This window comes from Tenrec ecaudatus, chromosome 10 (assembly GCF_050624435.1).
Source record: "Tenrec ecaudatus isolate mTenEca1 chromosome 10, mTenEca1.hap1, whole genome shotgun sequence".
Taxonomy (NCBI): domain Eukaryota; kingdom Metazoa; phylum Chordata; class Mammalia; order Afrosoricida; family Tenrecidae; genus Tenrec; species Tenrec ecaudatus.
The window spans coordinates 152,787,065-152,811,680 of NC_134539.1; the positions used below are offsets into that span (position 1 = coordinate 152,787,065).

The 24,616-nt window shown below is 60.6% G+C and overlaps 2 protein-coding genes across 4 annotated transcripts; one reads left to right on the plus strand and one right to left on the minus strand.

Moving 5' to 3' along the window:
• The first annotated feature begins 539 nt into the window (after positions 1-539).
• On the plus strand, positions 540-17,469 carry NHERF1 (NHERF family PDZ scaffold protein 1). Its single transcript, XM_075562180.1, has 6 exons — positions 540-1,218; positions 12,178-12,339; positions 13,361-13,514; positions 15,542-15,582; positions 16,297-16,410; positions 16,616-17,469. Exons 1-6 carry the CDS (start codon positions 790-792, stop codon positions 16,820-16,822), a joined length of 1,107 nt encoding a protein of 368 aa, XP_075418295.1. The 5' UTR covers positions 540-789; the 3' UTR covers positions 16,823-17,469.
• A 2,132-nt stretch (positions 17,470-19,601) lies between these two features.
• NAT9 (N-acetyltransferase 9) lies at positions 19,602-24,576 on the minus strand. 3 transcript variants are annotated; one of them, XM_075559443.1, is made up of 7 exons: positions 24,462-24,576; positions 23,794-23,879; positions 21,996-22,105; positions 21,456-21,599; positions 20,707-20,766; positions 20,464-20,555; positions 19,602-20,386 (listed from the first exon to the last, which is right to left on the minus strand). In XM_075559443.1, the coding sequence occupies exons 2-7, from the start codon at positions 23,868-23,870 to the stop codon at positions 20,252-20,254; spliced, it is 618 nt and encodes a 205-aa protein (XP_075415558.1). In that variant the 5' UTR covers positions 23,871-23,879; positions 24,462-24,576; the 3' UTR covers positions 19,602-20,251. The 3 variants fall into 3 exon arrangements, with proteins under 3 accessions (XP_075415558.1, XP_075415557.1, XP_075415559.1); XM_075559442.1 differs by having other exon boundaries at positions 20,464-20,558; XM_075559444.1 differs by lacking the exon at positions 20,464-20,555 and having other exon boundaries at positions 20,325-20,463.
• Positions 24,577-24,616: the final 40 nt, after the last annotated feature.

The following is a 24,616-nucleotide window of genomic DNA, read 5'->3' on the forward strand; positions in this document are numbered from 1 at the left end:
CCGCAGAGCCTCAGCCCTTCCCGCGAGGATTCGAGCCTGCGCCCGTTAAGCGGGTCCTGGAGTAGACGAGTCAACTCCTCACTCAAACAACTGTCGGGCCGGAGCTGGTCGCCGGTCTCATTGGCAAAGCCGCCGCTGGAACCTGGCCGCCGGAGCAGGAACGGTTACCCCGGCAACGCCTCTACTCCAAGCAGCCGCACGCGGGCGGCTAAAGGGTCCTTTCCCGGAGACTTAAGTCGCCTCCATCCCCATCCTAGGGGAGGGAAGCCAAAACAGAGGCTCCGGCCCCTCCTCCCAGTACCAGGAACTCGCCAGGTCCCCGCCCTCCCGCGCGACTCCGGCCACTCGGTAACAAACACTTCCACTTCCTGAGCGGCTTTCTTCGCCCGCCGCGGGGCGCCGCGCCGAGCACAGGCTCCGCCCTCACCCTCTCCGATTGGTCGACGGCTTTCACCCGGCCCGAGAGCCCCCCTCTCGTTGATCCTGATTGGCCCGCAGCAGCCACGCCCTTGGCACAGCCACGCCTCCGGAGTAAGGGGCCGGGGCCGGTTCTGGAACGCGCAGTCGCGCGGGGCGAAGCTTCGTTTCCGCGCTTCTCCCGGCTCGGGCAGTGCGCGCCCTTCGCCACCTCCGCCGCCGCCGCCGCGGGAACACCTGTTCGCTCCGCCCGGGCGGGCGCGGGAGTTCTCGCCGCACACCCAGCTTCGCCGGGCGGGGAAAGGGCTGGCCGTCCGGTCCTTGGCCCTGACGGACCCCCCGCGTGGCGCCGCTGAGCCGTCGCCAGGCGACATGAGCGCAGCCACGGCGCCCGGGGCGCCCTTGCCCCGGCTCTGCTGCCTGGAGAAGGGCCCGAACGGCTACGGCTTCCACCTGCACGGGGAGAAGGGCAAGGTGGGCCAGTTCATCCGGCTGGTGGAGCCCGGCTCGCCGGCCGAGAAGGCGGGGCTGCTGGCCGGCGACCGGCTGGTGGAGGTGAACGGCGAGAACGTGGAGAAGGAAACCCACCAGCAGGTGGTGAGCCGCATCCGCTCCGCGCTCAACGCCGTGCGCCTGCTGGTGGTCGACCCCGAGGCGGACGAGCAGCTGCAGAAGCTGGGCGTCCAGGTACGCGAGGAGCTGCTGCGCGCCCAGGAGGGGTCTGGGCCGGCCGCCGCCGAGGCACCAGGGGCTGGCGGCGAGAGCGAGCCCCGCGAGGCCGAGAGGAGCCCCGCGGAGCAGGTAGGTGCGGGGCCGGGAGGTGGCGAGCCGGGGGCGGGGTGGGGGTGGACCCCGGCGGCGCCCGCCCCGCGCCCGCGCCTTTCCGAAACTCTAGCAGCCCGGGGCCCACTGCTTCCGCCGCTACTCCCTCCCCCCACCCCACCCCACCCCCAACGCATTTGCTGTTGCTAGGCGAGCTTGGGCGCGACCCCCAGCCTCCTCCCCAAACTAGTTCCTGTGCCCTTTGTACCTCTTGTCCCTTCTGCTTTTGAAAGTGGGACAGGGAGCGCGTGGGAGCCCCAGTTCCGCGGAAGCCCCGGTTAGTTGGGGAAGGTACCCACCCTCCCCCACGCCCACCCTGCAGTTGGTCGGGGGCGGGCCCCAGGACCCCAGAAGGGCCACTTTCGCCGCGACCCCACAGTGACTGGAAGGTGAAGCTGGGGTGACCGTGAGCGCTGCGCCGGCTTCCAAGCTGGCGGAGTAACAATACCCCTTCTGGGCGCGGAAACACTGACCCCTGGCCGGGAGGGTCGCACCCGGCCTCTGGCGCCCCGCGGCCCCATCCCGGCTGGTGCGAGTCCCTTTAGCTCACCCGCCTCCCCAAGTCCGCTGTGATTTCTAAGAAGGAGGGAGGAAGCGCCTCCCAGCCCAGGGCGGTGGGGAGGGGATGCGGGGAGGAGGCGCGGAGGCGTCTTGGGGGTGGCGGCGGCTCCACCACCCAGTCGGGGGATTTATGATCCTCAGGAATGTGAGGAGTAAGCGCGGCCTTGAGAAGGTGAAAGATGGTTGGTGGGGAGTGAGTGGGGGCAGGGGCAGCCCCAGAAAATGGCGAGTTAAGCCCCATGGGCAGGTGACACACTCGTTCTAGCACGTGCCCAGCCCAGCCGTGGGACAGCTAGCGGGTCCCCCGGGGCACCGTGGATGGCATTTCCGTGTTTGGATCAGCTGCACCAGGAGGGGCAGCTGGCAAACTAAGAGTTGTTGTTCCCAGTCTCCTGTCCCCTGGGAGTGCAAGAGGGAGGCCCCAGGGTGCAGACTGTGGGAGCAGCACTCTCTTCCTGGTGGCAGCTGGTGGCCAACGTGGCCGCCTTGCCAGCAAGGAGCCTCCTGGACGGGAAAGGACACAACTTAGGTTCCAGGTGGAAGGTGGAGCCCCAGAGGGCCAACTGGTTTGGTGGAAGCCTAAGAAATGAGGTCACCAGCAGTCCTGTCCAGCCAGAGCTGGGTGCTGGGAATGTCAGGGCCACCAGGCTCCCACTTCCTGCCTGTGCCAAGCTGGCGTGGGGGTGGGGTGGCGGGTGTGCGGAGCACCTTAGCAAAGTGGCCCCCGAGAATTAGGGTCAATGGCCCCTGGACCTAGGCGGAGTCGATATGAACTTTGTACTGAGACATGGATTTGCCATCTTTTTGTATTTTGAACTTTGGCACCTGCACAAGTGCCGCTTTCTGCTCCCCCTCCCCCACGTGGCAGTCCTGGCCAGCTCTCCCTTTGCCCTTTGGCATTGCTGCCGCCGGGTACGTGTAGGCTCGACATGACACCCACAATCTGAAAAGGCAGCCTGCAGGCTGCCCGCTCTCCGGCCTGAGGTGAGCCCAGAAACGGATTCCCCGTTTCCTGCTCAGATGCCCACTCGGCCAACCTGCGGCTGTGTGTGCTTTGCCAGATCAGGATAAGGCAGCTAGACCAACTCCAGAGAATCATGGGGAGACCTCCACCAGGCCTCCTGGTGTTTCAGGTCAGCAGGCAAATCACGGGCACTCTGTGGGCCTCGGTTTTCCCACCTGTGGAATAGGACTCCAGGACTTCACAGATCTGTCCATACTGAGCTGTGCCCAGGTCTGGGCAGTCACAGCTCTGTGCGACCAGCCCCATTGTTACACAGGGGCTTTTGTTTTGTTTCCCTAAAGGGCAGCCCTTCTCTGTAGAAAGCACTGATTAAGTTTTACCAGGAAGCTTGCCCCTGAGCTGGCTTGCCCAATAATGGTGAAGTTCTTTTCAATAGTTCTCCTAAGGTGAAACGGTTTCAGTGTTTTGGTGCCCACATAGTGGTGGGCATAGGTGCCATCCTGCCACAGAGGCCAGCCAGGGTCAGTAGTGCAAAACAGGGGTGAGGCATGCCACCTGCATGTCCTCGTCTTTGACTGACACTTGCCAAGCAGCGGCAATCCCCCCTCCCCCAACACCCACTCCATTCACCACCAGTCACAGGATAAGCCTTAAGACTGGGCTTGGCACCCATCTCTCCAGCGCACGGTGGCAGCCGGGCAGGCCTGAGCCAGCTCACCAGTTCTAGCTGGGCCACCCTAAGCCAAGTTACTTAACCTCTCTAAACCTCCATTTCCTCTTGTGTAAACTGGGGGTGCCCAGCAACCTCCTGGGGTCGCTGGGATTGAGGGAGGAAGCCTGCCTGAAGGCAAAGTGCTGGGCACCAAGTGCCCACTCAAGAAGCAGTTGGATACAGTTAATATCCAAGCCCCTCTGTGTTTTCACAAGGCATGTTCCAGTCACCCGGAGGCATCGTGTGCTGGCTCCGCGGCCCAGTAAGTGCTGACTCAGCGGTTCTTGCTGTTGAATAGCAATAGACAGCTTTACCAGGACCCCACACCACCGGGCGGCCCCCACGTGTTCCCACCCAAGAACCCCGAGTCCTCTTACTGATGATTCTCAGCCTGGGGACCCTTCTGACCCTTTCTCTGTGGGGGACACCCTACTGGTCCACCCCCTCCCTCAGCGTTTTTCCCAGATCCAGGGAAGTTGGCTCTTCTCTGCCCAGGGCCCCCTGTTCCACCTCCTGACTGTCCTTTCATCACCAGTTCATGACCTTCTCCTCTACTAGTCCCAAGGGCAGCAGTGCAGGCTGATTGGTGTTTTATAGTCCCCACGCCTGCCTGGAGACTCGCCCTGGCCGGGCAAGTGCAGGAGCAGGGCGTTTTGAAGTACTGAGTGGATGCAAAACAGCTGTTAGGGACCTTTGTCCTAAGTGACCTCAGCCCAGCACACTTGGCCCTGCACGCACCTGGGTCACACCCAGAGAGGAGTTCCAGATGGAGTGGAACATCCAGATGGCACCTATCCGTGCCTCTTGCGTGCCCCCTAGCAGCTTCCACTTTAAGGTCATTCTTGGAAGGCTGACCTTTGGGGCCGGGAAGCTCGGCACTGCCCCTCATTGGCTCTGGGATCCTGGAAGGCACGATCATCGTTGCCCGTAAGCCTCAGCTTCCACTCGGATGAAATGAGGCACAAGCGCCTATTCTGCAGGGTTGTTGGATTGGACAGAGAGAGACTGTGTCTGTGTGTCTAAGCGTGGTGTGGGTTCCCACCAGACCTAACGCACCCGAATCCAAGATTACAAACCATGCAGACACCCCAGATGGCAGGCTGGGTGGGGGCAGAGTCAGCTGGCAGCCTGCCAACCGACCTCCTCCCTAGGGAGCACTGCTTCACTGGTACAAAGCTGGCGCTTTGGAAGAGGCCAAACCAGCCTCGGTTTGAAATGGACGGGCTGTGTGATCGTGGGCGCCGCTGGCTCCTGTTCTTGGGGGGCTTTTTCCTCCTATAAGGAGCCCTGGTAGCGCAGACAGAGGTCGGTTCTTGGAACCCACTGGCCACTCCGTGAGGGAGGGAAAGATGCTGTGGTCAGCGTCAGTAAAGACGGACAGCCTCCCGGGCCCTTCTGCTCTGTCCTGTAGAGTCGCTGTGCATTGGATTTTTGTTTTGTTTTAACTTCTCAGCAAAACAGAGCAGCCCCTGGTTCTCAGTTTCCGTTTGCTGGGAAGAGGAAAGCCCCTCAGTAGTCCCGGGGTAGGAAGGGGCTTCACTTCCCATTCCTAGGCCCTGGGGGGTGGGGTGGGGAAGCTGGGAGGGAGTCCAGCCAACATCTTATCGGTGCTGTAGACCTTTCACCAGGGGGACCCAGGCTCCACACCCTAAAAACCGGTGCTCCCCAATTTTCCCCTGCTCTGAGGTGCAGTGGCCCGATGTGGGAAGGAAACTCCAGCGGCCCCACCCTGTGCCATAAAGATACAGTTACATCCCAGATATACACAACCCATGCAAATCGGGTGTCGCTGTTCCACAGTTTTGTAAGTTGAACCCCCTACAAAGGGCGCCTCCTAGGGCCTGTGGACGGGCAAGTGGGCAGCGCATTTCACCCAAAGGGCCACCCTCAGAGGCAGGGCTGGGCCCGTTCTCTGCCCCGGAGACTGAGGCATGGCCAGTTAAGGTAGCAGCCCGTGGTGTCTCCGCTGGTGAGCCTGCTTTCTCTGATCCCAGGGCCTTTGCATGTCCCTTTGGCCTCGTGATTGGGTTTTGCTTGAGGGCCCGGCTCCCCAGCTGGAGCGGGTGTCTGCCTGCCTGGTTCGGGGATGCGTCAGGGCCATCTTTTTCAGTAAGGGATCTGGGGAGTTGGGCCCCAGTGGCATTGTGGCTAAGTGTTCAGCTTTTAGCCCCGACGTCAGGGGTTCAAACCCACCAGCTGCTCTTAGTGAAAGATGTGACTGTCGCCTTCTGTGAAGCGACTTTCCTGGGACCCCGACAGAGCAGGTCTGTTCTGTCCTATAGCCGCCCAGGCCCCAGCTGGCACCCAGCAGGCTCCTACTGCCATCCCTTCTCAGGGGCTGGGCCGGGCCGGTGACTGAGTCCCCAAGAGCCCCCTCTAGTAGACTTGTGCACTCCCCTGTTGCACAAAGAGCCCTTCTAGAGTCTGGGCGTGGCTGAGCCCCTGCTTCGCAGCCAAGAACGGGCTGACCCTGCCCCCAGACCCATCCCTGGGCAATGTTCACAGTCTTGTGCCATGGAAAAGGACAGTGGGCAGGTTTCCTGAGGCCCCGGGTCCCCTCGGTGACCGAGTCACAAGCCCGCTCACTGGCTACCAGCCATGTGACCAAGGCATGCCAGAGTTTCAATGTCTCTGTGGTGAAAGTCTCAGTGTTTTGCTTGTGCCTATGGGGGGGTCACGAGTGCCCCCTTCAAACTGCAAAGGCAGCGGGGATCTAGGAGAGCAGGTTTGGGACTCGGACAGCAAAGTAGCTAAGAGTGATCCTCTCCAGCCTTGCATTGCCCAGTGCTGGTGCCACAGTTACTTGCCCCAAGGGGTTTTTGAGCCCCTGGAATGTCCTAGCTGAGAGAGGCTGCAGCTGTGAAATTCACACCAGACTTTGAAGATTTAGTCCAAACTGAAACATGTAAAATAGCTCGTGAGTGGTTGCTTTTTATTCCCAGCCGATTACTCGTTAAAATGATAGTACTTAGGAAATCTCGAGTTCCGAGGGATGTTACAATACAATCTCCCCTATTTCTTTTTCTCTTGTATGCAGCTGCTAGAGAAAATTCAAACCACACGTCTAGTGGGCCTTGTGTTTCTATTGCACGTGCTGCAGGAGCAGATGAGGCTCTACCCCCATAAAAGAGTGGCCGCCGTCTTGAAAACCCACAGGGGCAGACACCCCCTTCCCCCCCACCCCCCGTCCTCTGTAGGGTCCCTCCGAGTTTGGAGTCTTGGGAGTTCTGTTGCTCTGGATCTGAGTTCAAATCTCGGCTTCTCCCCTCAGCTGTTAAACACTCAGCTCACTCCATCAAGTGAGTTCCCACTCGGGACAGAACTGCCCGTGTGAGTTTGTGAGGCTGTGACTCTAACAGCTTCCTCTCTCCCACCGATCCACTGGGGGGCTTCAAACTGCTGACCTGGCTGTTGGCGGCCAACGCGTAAGCCACAGAGGGACCAGGAGACCTTAATCAGCTTGGACATGACCAAATCACTCCATCCCTTTGGATCTGTGTCCTTGTCTGTGAAACAGGGGGAGCAGACCTACCTAGCAGGGTGACCATCAGGTTCGATGTGGCGCATGGGAAGCGCTCAGAAAATGGTGATTCCAACCCACAGCAGCCCCAGTGACACCATACAGATGGACATGGTTTCCAGCGACTGGTTTCTGCCGTGGTTACTGTGCCAATTGCTACGTCTTTCTTCTGAGGCACCTTGGGTGGCAGACACGCACTTCGAACGTTTCCGTAACAGCTAAGCACATTAGCTGTTGGCACTAGGACCCAGAGAGGCCAATATGCAGCACCTGCTGTTTAATAGTTAGGGGTCAAGCCCCAGTGTCAGAAGTCCCATGATGGTCCTCACATAGCCTCTTAGGGCTGCCCATAAGGAGTTAAGTCCGGCACCCACCGGGTGGGGAGTGGAGGAGTGAGGAGGGATGCCAGCAGACAGGAGCTGCCAGCTCTGGATGGTGTCCAGCCCGGCACCAGCCCAGGTACCAGCCTGCTCCATCCCAGGCTCTCCCGGCCCCAGGGAGTCCTAACCGAAACTCACTGCCGGCCAAAAGGGGAGCCTGGCCCAGGACCTGAGGGTGGAGGTGTCAAAAGCAGCCTCCACTTTAGCCCACTTCTCCCTGCTGGTTCTCACTCTGCGGGGCTCAGAAAGTACCCCCTTCCACACACACGGGCCATGGGGACGGGGATGCTAGGTGAAAGGGCCACATGGTAGGTGGCAGCGGAGCCCTTTGTCCCTCACCTAGGGTGAGGCAAGGACACCTCGTGCGCAGTGCTCTGGACACCTGCCCAGTGGTCTGAGCTCTGGTCACTCCCCAGCCCTCCCTCAGTGCAGTGCCCCATGCTGCTCAGCTACATGTCACCCGATGACCCAGCCCTCTCCATCCTGGTTCCTGGCAAGAGCCAGCACCAAACCCAAGCCGGCGCCCCCAAGTCCCTTGTGACTGTCTGATGTTTCTTACTGCCGGCCCACACCCAGTCATTGAGGCTGCTCTGGCTCAGAGGGTCCCTCTAGACAGACAGCTTTATCTTTCTCCTGTGACAGACACACCGGTGGATTTGAACTCCTGACCTTGCCTTCCATGCCAGTGATTAACCCACTGTACCACTGGGGCCCTGCCCACCCCACTTAAGGGGCTGGTTCCTTTCCCTAGGTCAGCCACCCTCTTTGTATACGTGAGGGCCCTCACTGGGCTGGGGCAGGATAACCTTGTGGTGGGGAAGGTGGGGATGACTAGGGGATTCTGTGACTCGCCCCCAACCCCCAGTGGTCTCCCTGGCTGCTCCTACTCACCCCTTCGAGAGCCAGGAGCTGGCTGGGGTTCTTCCCACAGCAGCCTGCGGAAGCAGAAACACTTGGCCAGCAGTTTCTATAGTGCCCATCACCATGGCCGGGAGGGACCGAGCCAGCCAGTGGCAGCCCCCAGCGCCTCACCCTCCCACCCCCCAGCAGGGAGGGGCTCTGGGCCTACTCCCCAGAGACGGTCGCTGGGATTAGGTATCGACTTTCTCCGGCTGTCCAGGTGGCTGCTGATGGCGCCTATTGAATTCCGGCCCGCCGTCCACTCCCAGGGCTGTGTGGGCGGAGGTGACGGGGCGGCCACTCGGGGTGGGTTTGGGCTTCCCTGGCACTGAGTGGGATGGTAGGCAGCCAAGGGAGCCCCAAGAATCCAAGTTGGGAGAAGGGTCTGGGGCAGCTGGCTTGGCAGGGTCTCCCGGGCACAGGTCTGTGAGTGTCCGGAAGTCTGGGGCCACCCCGCTCCACTGCACTGCCCATTGGCTAGCATGGCCACCCATTGTCCCTGGATGCCCCACCTTGCCAGGTAGACTTCTGGGGCTGTGTTCCCCCGTACAATCCCACCCAAGCCCTGGATCTGCTACTGAGTGCGTCTTCTTCCTTCAAATGGGCCTGGGGGCTGCCTACCTCCCCCTGCCCCCCACCCCGCTCCCAGGGAGTCGACCCAGCACTCCTCCAGCTGGGATGGGCCAAGGACTAGCTGACTCAGCAGCTGGCAGGGACAGCTCCAGAGACAGCTGGGTGGCTCCTGGTGAGGGAGAAGCCAAGCAGAACCCAACCTGTCTGGGCCAGCGGGGTGGGAGTATGGGAAGGAGGGGGAAGCCCCTGAAGGGAGGCCGCCTCCAGGGACTTGGGAGGAGGAAGCCAGACAGGTGTCCCTAATGCGTCAGAAAATGACCTGGCCATCCTACCCCAGGGGACGAGGGCAGCTCTGGGTCCTGAATCCCAGGCAGGTGACCTCCAGGGGAACAGTGGATCTTTCCAGCGTCGGGGAGGGCAGTGGGATCACCAGTGGCACGGAAGACAGATGGAAGCTTGCTTGGGGTCACTAAGAGAAGCTCCCCCAGCACAGAAACCCCCGTCTGGAGTGGGCATCCTGAGACAGCACCCCCAGCCCCAGCATGCTCTCTGCCTCCTTGCCCAGCCCATTCTGCCGCCACCCCCCAGCCCCCACGCAGGCTCCTGGGTCCACGCAGGCTGCAGGAAGCCCTGCGCACCCAGAACACCCCAGCCCCAGCATGCTCTCCGCCTCCTTGCCCAGCCCATTCTGCCACCAGCCCCCACGCAGGCTCCTAGCTCCACGCAGGCTGCAGGAGGCCCTGAGCACCCGGAAGGAAGGTTGTGGTTTCGCCAGCTCCCAGCCCCCTCCCTCCAGGCAGCGCTGCAGCCCTGAGCCCGGGGCCTGCCCCTGCCTGTTGCGGAGGAGCCTCAGCTCCAAGTAGACCCCACCTCGGAACTGGGACCCTCTCGTGGAGGGAGCAGGAGGTTAGAGTATGGCAGCAAGCAGTGGGCTCACTCCGTAAGCCTCGGTTTCCCCACCTCAACAATGGGGGTGTCGGGGCTGCCATGGGGAGACTGCGGAGCAAGTAGACTGTGACAGGAGTTTGGGGGGCTGTCCCCCCACTTTCCCAGGCTAACCAGGGCGGTGCCCAGCTCAGTCTAGCTGAGGCAGAAAGCTGAGCTGGTCCCTTAGTGACAGCAACTGGTCAGACCTGTTCCACTCACTTTGGCAGCCCAGCCGGAGGGAGGGAGGGAAGGCCCGGCCTCCAGCTTTGTGGTGGGATTAGCCAGAGGGGAGAGGAACCCCACTTGTTCCCAGAACCAGATCCCTGGACTGGGGAGTGGGTCCTGAGAGCAGGCCAGCAGGCTGAGGGCAGGGAGGGCCTGTCACTCTACCCCACCCCCACTTCCTGTGCAGCCCCTGCCTGGGGAGAGGCTGCTCCCTCTGCTCCATGGGCCCCCCCCTTCCCTATTCCCTTTTATTGTGGGTTATTGTTGGGGCTGAGGAACCCCTACTTTGAACCTGGTGAAAGGTTGGGTGCCCAGCTCAGATTTGGGGCCACAGCAGCCAAATTGAGGTCCAGCCCTCCTTCCCCCTCCCTGTCCTGCTGCCCCCCACCCCCCAGGGGACCAACCCATTCAGTGATCCTGAACCCATTCAAGGGACCAGCCCCAGCTTCCGAGGGAAGGGTCATGGCTACCCCTCCCTCTGCTCACCTGTGGGAGCTGCCACCCACCCACCGCCCCTGCCTTTTCCACTACCCCCTGGGGATTGGGGTTTCCAAGCACCCACCCCCCAAAAGCTGAAGTCTCGGCTGCACTTAACCGTCCATACACAGTCACCTGGGCAAAGTCAGGCTTTACAGGGTGCCCCCACCTACGATAACCACCTTGTGGCCTCCTCGGAGCAGCCCAGGAAGGAAATGACATGCCTCAGGTCATAGAGCCAGTGGGTGGCAGAGCTGGACATGGGTCAGGGCCTGGGCCTCGGCCAGCCCTGCCCCAAGCCCCTGGATCTGGGAACGCTGTGGAGAGGGACCTAGAAGTCAGGAAGATGCAGGCTCCTTGGCCCACTTGCTCCCCTGCTCCTCCCCTCCATGTGTGGGTGGGTCTGAGGACTGTCACCACCTCCGCAGCTGAACCTGACTGAGTGCTCAGAGGCCAGCCCTCAGGCTCCTCTCCTGGCTGTTGGTGCCCCCTCTACACACAGCAGAAGCTTTGGACTGCAGTCAGCAAGGTCAGCAGTTCAAAACCACCAGGCCCTCCTCTGGAGAAAGACGGGCTCCCGTGAACAGTTACAGTTTCAGAAACTCACAGGGGACAGCCCTACCCTGTCCTCTAGGGTCGGAATGAGGCAGCATCAACTCGATGGCAGAGTTGGGTTTGTGTTTGTTTGTTTGTTTGTTTGTTTGTTTGTTTGTTTGTACTCTCAGCTAAGTCCAGAGCTGATGAGGTGGCCGAGCGGCTGGTCTTCCTGGCAGGGTGCCCTGATCCTGCCCAGGACCCCTTCTATGCCTCCTGCTGGCCTGCCGCACCTCACCTCATTTCCAGGAGGATTGGTGGGGAGAGGGAAGGCTTTACTGTAAACAGGCTAACCAGCTTCAGGAAACAGCTGCTCCGGCCTCCCCTCCTGCAGAGAGGGAACAAAGGGGCTGGGGGCGGGGTGTCTACTATCCTCCTGGCATACATGCCCAAGGTGCCCACTGGTGGTGGTTCAGGACTGGTAAGTTGATTCCAACGCAGAGCAACAGAATGAAGCGCCCCCCGCCCTGTGCCATCCTCACAATCGCCCTTCTGTTTGAGCCCGTGGCTGCAGCCAGTGTCCACCCATCGTAGCCAGGCTCTTCCTCCTCCTTCCTCTGCCCAAGCGTGATGTCCTTCTCCGGGACCTGGTCTCCTCTGACAACACATCCCTAGTACGAGCGGCAGCCTTGCCAGTCCTCGCCTCTGCCGAGGACTGACCTTCCTTCTGCCCAGACAGGTTTTCTCCTCCTTCCGGCAGTCCGGGACACTAGACATTTTCCACCTGCACCGGCATTCAGCCCCCGGGTGCTGCTCTGTCTTCCTTCCCAGAAGGGCCTGGGGGCGGGGAGAAGAGGAGAGAGAAGAAAAAATCCAACCAACATTGATCAACCCAAGAATCACAAAAGGGAAAGGACCTGAGAGCTAGCCTTGCCCCACCCCCGCTGACCGTGCAGAGGGGAAACTGAGGCTGCCCTGGGCCTCCAAGGTCATTTGCTGCAGTGTTGGGGCTCCCGTCAGGGACCCCAAGTCATGGGCTAGCATCCTCGCCCATAGCTTCTCAGGGGCCCAGCCAGCCTGGGCTGGTCCCACACCTGCTCTCCTCACAGTGGGCAGGGCAGGTGGGACAGGCTCACCGCTCTTCCTCCCCATCTCGACCTCACAGCGTGAGCTGCGGCCCCGGCTCTGCGCCATGAAGAAGGGCCCCAACGGCTATGGCTTCAACCTGCACAGTGACAAGGCCAAGCCTGGCCAGTACATCCGGGCAGTGGACCCAGACTCGCCGGCCGAGGCCTCGGGGCTCCGAGCCCAGGACCGCATCGTGGAGGTAATGGGGTGGGGTCCTCACTGCCCCCTCCAGGCTCCCTGACGGCCTGTACCCCTTGGTCACCGCCCCCAGGGGGGCACAAAATACATAAACCAAACTCATCGCCACCAAGCCAGTTTTCCAAGTCCCAGAAACCTAATCTAGGACAGAGTAGACCGCTCCTAGAGGTTCCGGGGTTTGCAAATCTTTATGGGAACAGAGAGCCTCGCTCTTCTCCCATGGAATGGCCCGTGCGCTTGAGTCACTGTGCTTGAGGTTAACAGCCAATGCTGAACTCACAGGCCCTGGGGCCTGGTTAGCCCATAAATGGATAGATTGACCAACAGGTGCATGGACAGTTGGACTAGAGGAAAGGAGGCTAGGTAGGGGCTAGCTAGATAGCTGCAGGGGAAGGGGTAGGGAGGACAGGTGGGTGCTGGATAGTTGGGTCAGTGGATGGACAGACAGGTGGAAGGAAGGGAAAGAGGATGGGTGAGTAGATGGGTGATGGGTAGTGGGTGGACAGATGGGCAGAGAGATGTGTGGACAGATGGACAGAGACTTTCCTGTGCCATTCTTTCTGGGTTCGTCTACGCCCAGCAGCCTTAGTCCCACCAATCCAGGTAGACACGCACAGCTACCTCAGTGTCCCCAGACACCCAGTGGCCTCCATGCCGGACATGGGTTGGAGGGAAGGTGACAGAACTTGCCCAAGAAGGCTGCAGGGACACCGTGGCGTGTGCTGTGCTCCAGGGTGGGAGAGGACTTGGGCAGGCGCCCGGGCCGCAGTCTTAGAACTGGAAGTGCAGCGTGTCCAAGAGATGCCGCTTTACACGCGAGAGGCGAGTCCGCAGAGCAGCCGCCCGACCCAGCTGGGTTTGTTTAGTCTCCTCGGAGCTGCCCCTTGTCTTCCCGATTGTCTATCCAACTGTTGAGTCAGAGGGCCCCTCGGCCTACTGCAGGCTGCCTGAGGAAGAGTCCCCCTTGTCCCTTCTGAGAGCTGCAACCTGTGGCCAGAGCCCCTCCCCTCCCCTCCCCGCAGGTGAACGGGGTCTGCATGGAGGGCAAGCAGCATGGGGACGTGGTGTCGGCCATCAAGGCCAGTGGGGATGAGACCAAGCTGCTGGTGGTGGACAAGGAAACGGACGAGTTCTTTAAGAAGTGCAAAGTGATCCCATCTCAGGAGCACCTGGACGGTGAGTGGGGGGGTCAGTTTTGGCAGCTGGCCCCATCAGGGACTGGTGGCCTCTGAGTCATTGCTCAAGGTTCCAGGTGGGACGTGGGGAGCACTGGGACCAGTGTCGGGTCAGGATGGGAACAGGGATTAGCAAGGCAGTCATGGGACAGAGCTCAGCCTGGAGAGAGACGGGGCGGACCCCCCAACACTTTCTGCCCCCGGCCTGTCCCTGCAGTGCCGACTCAGGAAAGGGTTAACCCGGCCCTTTTCTCGGTCTGATCAGAGTCCAGTGCCTGGGGCCCAGCCCAGGCCTGCCCCACTCCCCTTTCTCAGGTTGTCCTGGAAACGCAGCCTACTGGCTGCGGAGAGCAGGAGAGCAACCAACAGCCCCCTTTGCTCCCTAGGCCCCTGGCTTACCCAACCCCCACCATGCCCCTGCCAAGCCTGCCACTTCCCCTGCCCAAGCCTGCGCCAATGGGGCGGGCTGCCACAGCAGGCAGGGAGGGGTTAAGCTGTCCTCTGCTCCCTGGCAGGGACTTTCTCCCTCAGGGACGTCTCCTGGCAGAGGGGTGTGGGCTGAATGGGTCCGGAGGGCAGAGCCTCCTTGGACTTTGTGATGGGCAGGACCTGTTTGTTGGTGGGGGTCAGCCCACACCCCGGTCCTGAGACACACACACGGCCCCAGCTGGTGGGTCCCTGGTGGGGAGCACTGGAAAGGAGAGGAAGTGGGTCACACTCTTAGCCCGGGCAGAGTTCATGGGAACTGGAAGAACCCGGGCACCCCTTCCTAGGTGAAAGGAGAAACTGAGGCCCCAAGTAGCCCGGCTGTCCTTGAGACCCCGGCACAGAGAAGACAGCAAAACCCGGACACACTCAGCTCCTCACATCCTTCCCAAGCCAGCCACCCCCCTTCTCTTCCTCCTGGAGGAATGAACCTGGACTTTTCTCCCCTCCTGTCTATCTGTCCATCTGGGTCAGAGAAGAGGCCGGCACCATATCACTTAGGGCACCTCCAGGACAGTGTCTCCTCCCCCCTTTGTAACTGGGGTGTCCCCACAAAGGAGATCCAGGCTGAGGCGCAGGGGGGTGGGGGGGAGTCCTTGTGTCCCACCAACCCCCTGCCCAGACGAGCGGACCGTGGGTGTCAAAGGGACAGAAAAGGCGAGTGAGTGGGTACACCCTACTGTCCCCCAGAAAAGGAGCCCCAAACACATCCCTCTTAAGCTGAACCCCAAGTCTACCTCTGGGGAGTTGGCTCCAACTCGGGGCGGCCCCATGGGCCAGAGCAGAATTGCTCCACTGGGTGTGGTAGGCTGTCTGTGCGGGGGCAGGCGGCCTTATCGCTGCCCCCCCAGCCGGTGCCCACCGCTGAACCTGCTGTGCACCCAGGCTCCTAAGTGGGCCTTCAGAGAAACCACCAAGCCTGACCCAGCAGCAGAACCACCAACCCTCCGTGTGGCCGCGGGGGCCTCCTTTCCTGAGCCAACCCCAGACCTGTGCTCTCCCCCTCAGCTGCCCCAGGGTTGTGGGGGTAGGGGCTACCCAGAGACCCGCCCTGACGTCCAGATTCACAAGTAAGACTTGAGTTCATCCCTTTTTCAGCTGAGCAAGTACTGACCAGTCAGCAGGGGGGAGCGGGAGCGAGGAAGCGCCCCAAGGGCAAGGACAGGCTTTCCAATTCTGTGAAGCTGTTGGAAAAACGTTGATTCCCAGACCCATGGAGTCAGACCCCCTGGGGGCAGGGCCCAGGCATCTGTATTCTCAGCAAGCTTCCCAGGTGACTCTTGAGGTCTGCAGCCTGCACCCCACTGGGCCTTCCTGAGCTCCAGTCCTTAGGGAAGGCCGGCCCCACGATGATGAGCTTTCCTTCCACAGTAGAAGCCAGCAGGGCATGCTTGGTAGTGAGGGGTGTCCTGAGTCTTACCTACACACGTATCTGCACACAGTCCTTCACTGGGGCCATTACCAAGTCAGGCACTGCCTTCCGGTCAAGGCCACCCCCACCCCGCTCTCCAAAGGCCCAGCTCACTCCTTCTCTCTTCCCAGGTCCCTTGCCGGAGCCCTTTACCAATGGGGAGATCCCCAAGGTAAGCCTGGCCCTGCCTTTCTGAGCCTTGGTCCTTTGGGGGAGGAGAGGGACTGGGGGGCATGGCTGGGGGGGGTGTTGAACCTTCAGGGCCCTGGTTCCCTCCTGAGCCTCCACTGCGGCGGTGGGGACCGGGAGCCCGCCATCCTGGGTGAGGAGCCCCCGCCTCCAGCTCCCCACGGTACAGAACAGTCCATTCTTCCCGCCAGAACAGAGCTCCAGTGTCTGGCAGGCAGGCGCACTGCGGGGCCTGCTGCTTCCAGTCTCGGCCACTCCTCCCCCTGCCCGGGAAGACTGGAAAGGAGGCTGGGGCCAAGAGGGCAGGGCCAGGTGCCAAGCCGAAGCCTTCGCTCTTTGGCTGCGCAGTGCGCCCTGGGCCCCCGCTGCTCCCCACCCAGGGGCACCTCCACCTGGGGCTGGGCATTTCTGTCCCCCTTGCTCCCTCGTAGCTGGTATGGCCACTTCCTATCGGGAGAAACAGTGGACTTGGGCCCTCCTGGGGCTGGAGGTCAGGGAAGGTCACAGGATGGCCTCCTCATGCACTGCCCCAAAGAGCCTTCCGTCCATGTGGGAAAGCTGAGTCCAGACGAGGAGGGGCCGGGTGCTTCTGGTCCTGAGAGGAGTGTGACCACACAGATGCCCCAGCAGGCTCCGGAGCCCTCTTCCCTCTCCCTCCCCCGCCAACCTACAGCTCACACCCTCTCCGTTCTGTCAGGAGAACAGTCTGGAAGCCGCGCCTGAGCCCCAGGCAGAGCCCTTGGCTGAGGTGGCCACTGGGAACTCCAGGCCAGCCCTGGCGATGTCCACCTCCAGCGACACCAGTGAAGAGGTAGGCTGTGGGGGCGGGAAGCTCGGGCCACGTAACAAGAAGCCCATTCCCCGGCCCGCCTTCCTGGCTCCCCAGCCACCTTTGTGGTCACACGCCGGGCCACGTTCTGACCTTGTGACCTGGCGTCCTGGGCCAAGCTCCAAGGGGGCCTTCTGGGTTGACCTCCTGCTTCTCTGCCTACCACCCCCACCCTTCCTCCTCACAGTTGAATCCGGAGGACAGTCCCAAAAAGCAGGACGCCCCAGAGCCCTCCACAGCCGCTGCCGCCGCCGCCGCCGCCGCCTCCGACCCTGTCCTGGACTTCAACATCTCCCTGGCCGTGGCCAAGGAGAGGGCGCGTCAGAAGCGCAGCAGCAAGCAGGCCCCGCACATGGACTGGAGCAAGAAAAACGAGCTCTTCAGCAACCTCTGAATAGCCACCGAGACCCCCACCCTGCCTCTCCCCTTCCCCTCCACCACACCCCCCCAAATCAATGCACCAATCGGCACCAGCACTGCCCTCCTCGGCGAGCCTGATTTTTCTAGAGAACTACGTTCCCCCTCCCTCTGGGAGGCCAGCAGTTTGCTGCCTTGCTAGCTGCCCCCACCAGCAAACCGACTCCGCCACCTCCCCCTGGGGCTTCATCCACCGGTGGCCCCTGCACCCCCTCAATGGGGCAAGCCCCAAGCCAGGACCATGGGACCCGGGAGATCGGGCCCGTTCCCTCACAGCCCCGTGGTGACGGGGTCTGGGTGGATCAGGAGACTGATGGCAATGCCCAGGGCTCAGGGTGACCTCAGGGGCACCAGCGTCCTGGGAGCCGGGACTTGGCCATCTGTTTGGTCCTCTCTTTTTTTTGAAGAGTGCAGTACCCACGTAGAGGGTTTTCTGTTCCCTGCCCCCCGAGACTGTTCCTGCTTGTTGAAAGCCAAGCACAACCGGGTGCCTGGGCCCTCAAATTGTTCCCATACCGCCCCTGGGGACCAGGACTTCAGAGGAAGACCACCCCACTCAGCCCCAGGGCCAGGCACCACCATTGTATGGAAAACTCCAGCAGACATTCCACTGGTTCCTGAAAACCTCGGCCTCCGTGTCTTCCTTTAGAACAGGGGTGCTCAACCTGTGGGTCTCGACCCCTTTGGGGGTCAATCGACCCTTCACAAGGGTCGCCCGATTCCTAACAGTTGCAAAATTACAGTGATGAAATAGCGACGAAAATAATTTCATGGTTGGGGGTTCACCACAACATATGAGGAATTGTATTAAAGGGTCGTGTCATTAGGAAGGTGGAGAACCACTGCATTAGAATCATGAACTCTACCCCCTGGGGGGGGGCGCCTTGTTACCCCGAAAGCCTAGGAAGCAGGAGTTGAGCCACTTTAAAGAGCCTGGGGACCACTGCCTGGTGCCCATGGAGAGGTCTACCAAAACAGGCTCCACCCCTTATGCATCACTGCGCAGTGGGCATGGCTCACACCTACAGCATGGGTGGGGTGGGCAGCGCAGCAGACCCTCTGGGGATCCGAGATGTGCACACATGCCCAGTGTGGATACAGGTGCAGGACCAGGGGAAACCCCCTGCCCGGAGGGCAGCCCTCCCAGAAGACTGCTAGGACCAGGAAGAGCTGGGGTGTGATCCCAGGAGGCTGAGGAATGCGGGACCTGGCTTTCATCTGGCCGCTGGCAGCCAGTGGGTGCAGGACTCCCGGGAGCAGCCTGAGCTGGCGCCAGATACACTATCTTATCTGGCCACCGACCTGATTGGGGAGTAATTGTACAGGCTTTGGGGAAAACAAACCCATCCCCACTAAGTGGGGAAAGAGATAGAGTGGATTCTGAGGGCAAGATGCCCTGTCCATGGGCAGGTGCCCCAGAGGGTAACCAGTTTAGGGTCCACATGCTGCACCTCTGGCCGCATCCTGGAATCCTGCCAGGATTGCCTGTCAGACTCGAGGCATGGGCCAGGAGGTTCAAGAAGAGCAGGTAGGTGCTCAGGGGAGGGAGGGTGGCCCACTGCCCACCTGGCCAGGAGGAGCCCACTCAGAGGCCAGCTTCCTGGGACAGGGGGACAAGTAGAGATGAGCGGGCCGTGGAGTGCTCTGGGTTGAGGGGCTGGTCACCACGTGACCATCTTGGTTCCCTGTTCCACTAGAGGGGAGAAGGGGGATCCCAGTGATCACCCATGCTCTTCACTGCCCAGACCCCCACCCCTGCCAGATGTCCTCCACTCCTGGGGGTTAGGGGACCTCTGCCAGCTGAAGCCTTGTGCGGGGCCCCAGAGAATAGCAGGATGGCTTAGACTGCTGCTTACTGGTGTGGTCCTTTGCTGGGAGTGGAGCTGGTGCGGTTCCGCCTCCACTGGGTGGGCCGCCTTCATCTGGGACGTCCTCTGTGGAATCGATGTTGGTCACCATTGAGTTGGGGCTGGTTCTGCCTCCAGCTCCGGGCAGCCCTGTGGGCGCAGACCAGAGCTGCTCTGGTGCATTTTCCAGGCTGTGACCTGAGAATCTTTTTCCACTCCCCCCACCACCACCCCCCCAGTCAGGATCAAACCCATTTTTCCCAATGTGCAGCTCAGAGTCCCACAGGCTGGGTTCCCGAGAAGGCATGCCGTGCCCTGGAAGGTCTTGTCCACGTGGTTCTCAGAATTGGACCTCCCACAAACCGACGTGTGGGACCAGGTTTAAGAGTCGGGGTCACCCACCTCGTGTCTGGCTGACCTGCCCAGCTCTGCTCAAGGCAGGCAACTGCCTTCATGAGCCTGTGCCTTCACTGCCCCCTTGTGGCCTTGCCAGGGACCGCAGCTCCAAGAGCTGAAGACTGGCAGCCTCCAGGGAGCCTAACCTGGAGACCCAATAACCATGAAAGGCGGAGCCCCTCTCTGAGTAGCCGCCTGTGCTTCCAGGGCGGCGCATCCCTCACTTCTGCAGGCCATGGAGTCAGCCTCCCACAGGTCCCTGCCCCACCCCACGGGTGGGGGGAATAGGTAAAGGAGAAGCCCACCTGCCATGTGCTTGACTCCTGCCAGGGCCTGGGGGGGGGGGCATATGCCAGCCTGTCTATGCCCCTGTCCCTCCTCCAGAGCTCCCATCTCTGGGTCCCTCCTCCAGAGCTCCCATCTCTGGGTCCCACCTCAGCCCAGCTCCGCCAGTGGTTTTGAGCACCTCTCCAGTGCCCCATCGGAGTCTAGAGAAACAAATCCATTGACACTCTAGAGAACTTTTTATCAAGAATTATGCATCAATAAAAGCCCAGTCCAGATCAAGTCCTCAAGTCCAACATCAGCCCATGAATTCCTCTTCAGGATCACGTCGCACAGGCAACAATGCCAGCGGCAGGAAGATCACAGGCTGGTGGGTGGAAAGTCCTGTGGGTCCAGTGGCGGTGGAACGCACGTCTCCAGGGCTCTGCTTGCCATTCACATGGCTCCATGTGGTTTGTCAACAGGAATGTGTAGCAGAGACAGGCCTGCCTCTTCTGAAGGCAGTCAAGAGAGAGTTCCCTGAATCCTCACCCACAACCAAAAGGAGGGATCATCAAGCTGTGACCTGATGGACAGGGGAGACTCCACCCCTCCATTCTGTTATCATCTCATATGATTTTATATCAGTGCATCTAATAGGAAACTGTAACTACCACGGATAGAGTGACTGGGCTAGAGGTTGGCTCAGCCACACCACAGGCTGGGGAGGCCGGGGCAAGTCTAGGGTTCAGGGGTCAGGAGAGCTCTTCCCAGCATTCAGAGGTCAGCAGCAGTGACCGTGAGACCCTGCCCACCCATTGAACTCCGGCAGCTGGGCTCCGGCCTGGGAGCAGGCAATCCTGACACCACGGGAGCAGACACTGCCGGAGGTCTGGCTGTCAGTGGGGCTCGGCTGTGCTGGCTCTGTACGGCTTCTCCGCCACGTGGCAGGTCTCCTCCAGCAGCCACTGCCTCTCGGGCTCACTCACGGTCAGATGGAGTGTCACCTCCTGGAAGACTTCACTCACAGCAACCTAGGAGAGCAGGGTCTCAGCCCCAGCCTTGCTCCTTCCCGCCTTGCCAGTCCCAGCTGTCACCATCACGTCCTCACCTGTGCGAAGTGAAGCTTCTGGAACAGGTGGAGGCTTGCTTCATTTCCTTGCCCAATTTTAGCCTCAAACCTGGTCAGACCTAGCTTGGAGACTCCTCCCCAAGGAGGCCAGAGAGCGCGTTGAAGATGAGGACCCTGGCCCAGGCCCCATCCCCATCCCTGGCTCTGTCTGTAATGGAGACACCTGCTGCCCTTCCCTCTCCTCCCCCCACCCCCAATCCCAGCACCTTAGGACAGCCTTACCATAAGCCATCATCATGAGTACAGCCTCTGTGCCGAGTCCCCGGCCGCGGCAGCTGGGCTCTGGAAGAAACAGCAATAGTGGTGGCTGACCAAGGAGTCCTCGGGCCCAAACGGTTGTGCGCCCGGCAGAGAGCTCAGCAGTTGGGACCCACTCAGCTACAGGGAGAACAAGCTGGATTTCTGCTCTCAGAAAGATGACAACCCAGGGACCGTAGAGGACTCCCAGGGGGTCACTTCAACAGTCCCTCACCACCGCCCCCCGCACCTACTCCCCTGGGTCTGGACTCTGGTTTAGACACACATCCCATACGGTCTCAGCAGACGAGAAAAGGGGCCGGGGAAGATGACATGATAGGGTCAAGGCCTCACCGTTGAGAAGCCCTACCACTGCACCCCAAGGCTGGCAGCCTTCCCCTCAGTGAGAACAGACGGGCATGGGGGGGGGGTAGGGGAGAGGTACGGAAGCCCTCCAAGGGCACGGTGAAGACTGGTTCTCTTTGAAGGGCCTCCCCCTGCTCCCCCAGCCCAAGGACGTGCAGACTCTGAAAGCAAAGGCTGAGTCCATGCCTAGGGGGAGATGGAAATAAAGTGGCAAGGGCGGGGGGGGGAGGGGTGTCAGCCACTAGGCTACGGACCCCAGGCAGGTAAAGACTCCCTGTCTGTGCCTCAGAGACCCAGGCGCTGTGCCCCTCAGCCCCCAGCCCCCAGCAAGCTGGAGGTCCTGCAGTGCTGGCCTGGGGGCAACAAACCTGCAATCATGACCTCAATCTCCGCGACGGTGGGGTCCCCAGGATCCGTTAGGAAGAGGTTCACGTCGCCCACCATGCAACCCTCTTCGGTGGAGCCTGGCCGGGCTTGCCACTGCTGCGCGTCCAGCACGATAAAGGTGCATTCTGGGGAGATTGGACCCGTCAGCCCTTGGCTCCCATGGGGCTCCGAGAGGGGGTGGTGGTCCAGAGCCGCCCCCCACCCCCGCCCGGAGTCATCACAAGCCTGGTGTGCTAAGACGTGGCCTTCTCCAAACAGCCAATATGCTGGGGAGGGGGGGGGAGGCAACTGAGAGCAGTAGCCAGAGCCAGAACCCCAGAGTCTTGACCCCCTCTTGCCCTTCAGGCGAGGCACAGGGGGCAGAGGAGAGACACACGGGCCACAGGGAATGGCCAGCAGGCAGAAGAGCAGCACCAGGGGGCTCTGGCACCTTCCAGGGCTTTCTGGAAGCTCTTGTGGCCCTGAGAGAGGTGTGTGGAGCCTGAGCCCTCCCACCCCCAGCCTGGGGCTCAGCTCCTCACTGTCCGCATCCTCCCGCCAACTGCGCTGCATGGCGTGCTCCTGCTCCAGGCTCAGCGGCTCAGAGGCTGTCAGCCGCTGCAGCTCCTCGGACTGCATCCACTCATGGTACCTGCAGGGCGACAGGGGGAAGGAAGGCCGGAGATGCACAGGGCTGGTTCAGAAGCAGTATGAGACGAAGCCTGGAGGCTGTGGGCGGCGGGTGGCATCGGGCAAACACCAAACCAAACCCATTGGCTGGATTCTGACTTGGGGAGCAGTAGAGTGACCCCAGAGAGTTCCATAGAAACAGATGGACACACTTTTCTCCTGCAGAATGGCTGGTGGGTTCACCTGGTGGGCCTTTTCTGATTAGCAGTCGACCACTTGACCATAGTGCCACCAGGACTGCTTGGAGCCGACGCTCAAAAACTCCCCAAAAACCTCATTGCCAGCCAGTCAGTTCTGACTCATAGCGACCCTAGGGGACAGACCAGAACTTCCCTCTGTGGGTTTCTAAGGTTAAACATCTTCATGGAAGCAGAAAGCTTCAACTTGTTCCTGTGGAGCCACTGGTAGGTACACACTGCTGACCCACTCTAACACACACATACACACACACACACACATACACACACACACACACACACGACCTCACTGCCATCCAGTCCATTCATACTGATACAGACCCTGCAGGATAGGGTAGAACTGCCTCTGGGAATTCCCAAGACTGTAAATTATAGGAGTAGAAAGTCCCGGCTTTCTCCCCAGTGAAAGGGTTCTGGCTGCTTCTAAGGCAGGGATCTATGCGCACAAGACCTGGGGTCAGGAGAGCCCTGCAGGAGATAGGTGGGAAGGGTCTGTTCTATTTGTTTGGCTTCCCGTCCCAGCTTAGTGTAAGGGTCAACCTAGGGGGCTGAGCAGCCTCGGATCCCTGAGATGAAGTCCATGGCACCTCCCTCCCCACCCCTCCCAGAAAAGGCACCAGAAACTCACAAGAGGAGACTGACACCCCCATCACTAACCACTCTCTCCTAGAGCCCCACCATGTAAGACCTGGCCTTTCCAACAAGGAAATGTCAACATGTGTGAGCCCAAAGGTTTACCAACTAACCGTCCTGCCTTCCAGTCCATTCCAACTTGTGGTGACCCTGGAGGGCAGGGTGGAACTGCCTCTGTGGGGTTTCCAAAGGTAACTCCTTATGATCCCTCAGTGAGTTTCCAAGGCTGTAACTCTTAATGGGAATAGGAAGCCCGTCTTTCTCCCACGGCTCATCACTTTAGAACAGGCTGGCAGTAAGCTGGAGTCTGTGGACGGTGTACACAGTTCAGGGATTCAGAGGCTGGAGTCCTCCACAGCTCTGGGGAGCTACTTTGGGGAAAGTAACCATTGCGAGCTCCCTGGAACATAGTTCCCCTCTGACACACAGGGTGTCACGAGTCAGGAGTGACTCAGTGTCAACGATTGTTTGGCTCTGTTGTTCTTGTTTTACTGGTAACAGTGAGTCCCAGATCCGCTGACACACCAAGGGACATCAGTCAACCACAGTGAGGGAGACTGAGTTTTGTTCTTGCCTCCACACACGTTTACTTTGTGGAAAAGCGGCACTTGTTGAAAAGCCAAAAAGGAAGCTGAGAGGATAAAAGGGAGAAGCAGCGAGATCATCATCCTTCAGGGAAAGTTCCACCCCTCTGCCCTGCTGCCACTTTCTCCACGTTCCAGGCCTCAAGGGGGAACCAAGGGTTGCACTGGGAAGACATGCTCCCGCGGTCCTCAATGTGGGGGGCGCAGGTGAGCATGCATGGGGATGGAATGGTTACCTGGGCACATGCTCTGAGGTGTAAGGCACCAAAACCACCTTCTTCCCCTGCAGCAAGGTGTTCGCATTCAACCTCATGGTGGCAGCCTGTGGGCAGGGAAGGTAGATCTCAGGACTCGGGTTTCCTCTCACTTAGGTTGGGAAGCCAGGTTATCTACTTGCTAGATCCCAGCAGAGATGCGAGCCCTTATTGCCGGGATAGTTAAGCGCTTGGTTGCTCACTAAAAGGCAACCGTTTAAAAGTCCCAGTAGCTCTGTCAAGATTACAGCCCAAGGCAACGCTAAGGAGCCGTATTGCTGCCCTCAGTGGGGTAGAAGAAACGTGTTGCTATCTTAGCAAATACGTTTAATTCCGTGCAAGGGTGGACCGGGCTGGTTACGGATATACGGGTAATTAAGCCGTCCTCGACACCCATTCAAAAGACTTTTCCACCCCTGGTCCCAGAACTAGCATCCCCTGCCCCAGGAGAGGCGCCTCCCAAGTCGCAGCTTCCAGCGCAGGTTAAATCTATTTACGAGCCCTCTTCGCAGGGGCTCCGTTCCTCGCTCCTCCCCGCGCCCCAGAGGGGCAGGTTTATCGCCCCGGGCCCGCCCCTTTGTGCGGCGCTAGGGGCTGCTCGTCGCGACCCCCGAGCACGGGCGCCCGTCCAGTGCCAGCCTCACACTCACTCCCCACAGATGGACACGTCCGCGAGCAGCAGGGCTGAGCCCAGCGTCCCCTGTCGCCGCGCCCGCCCCTCCCGCGGCCACAAGGAAGCGCCTTCTCCCACTTCCGCCACGCAGACGGGAGCCGCCGGGGGCCAAAGCGGCCCCGCCCCCGCCAG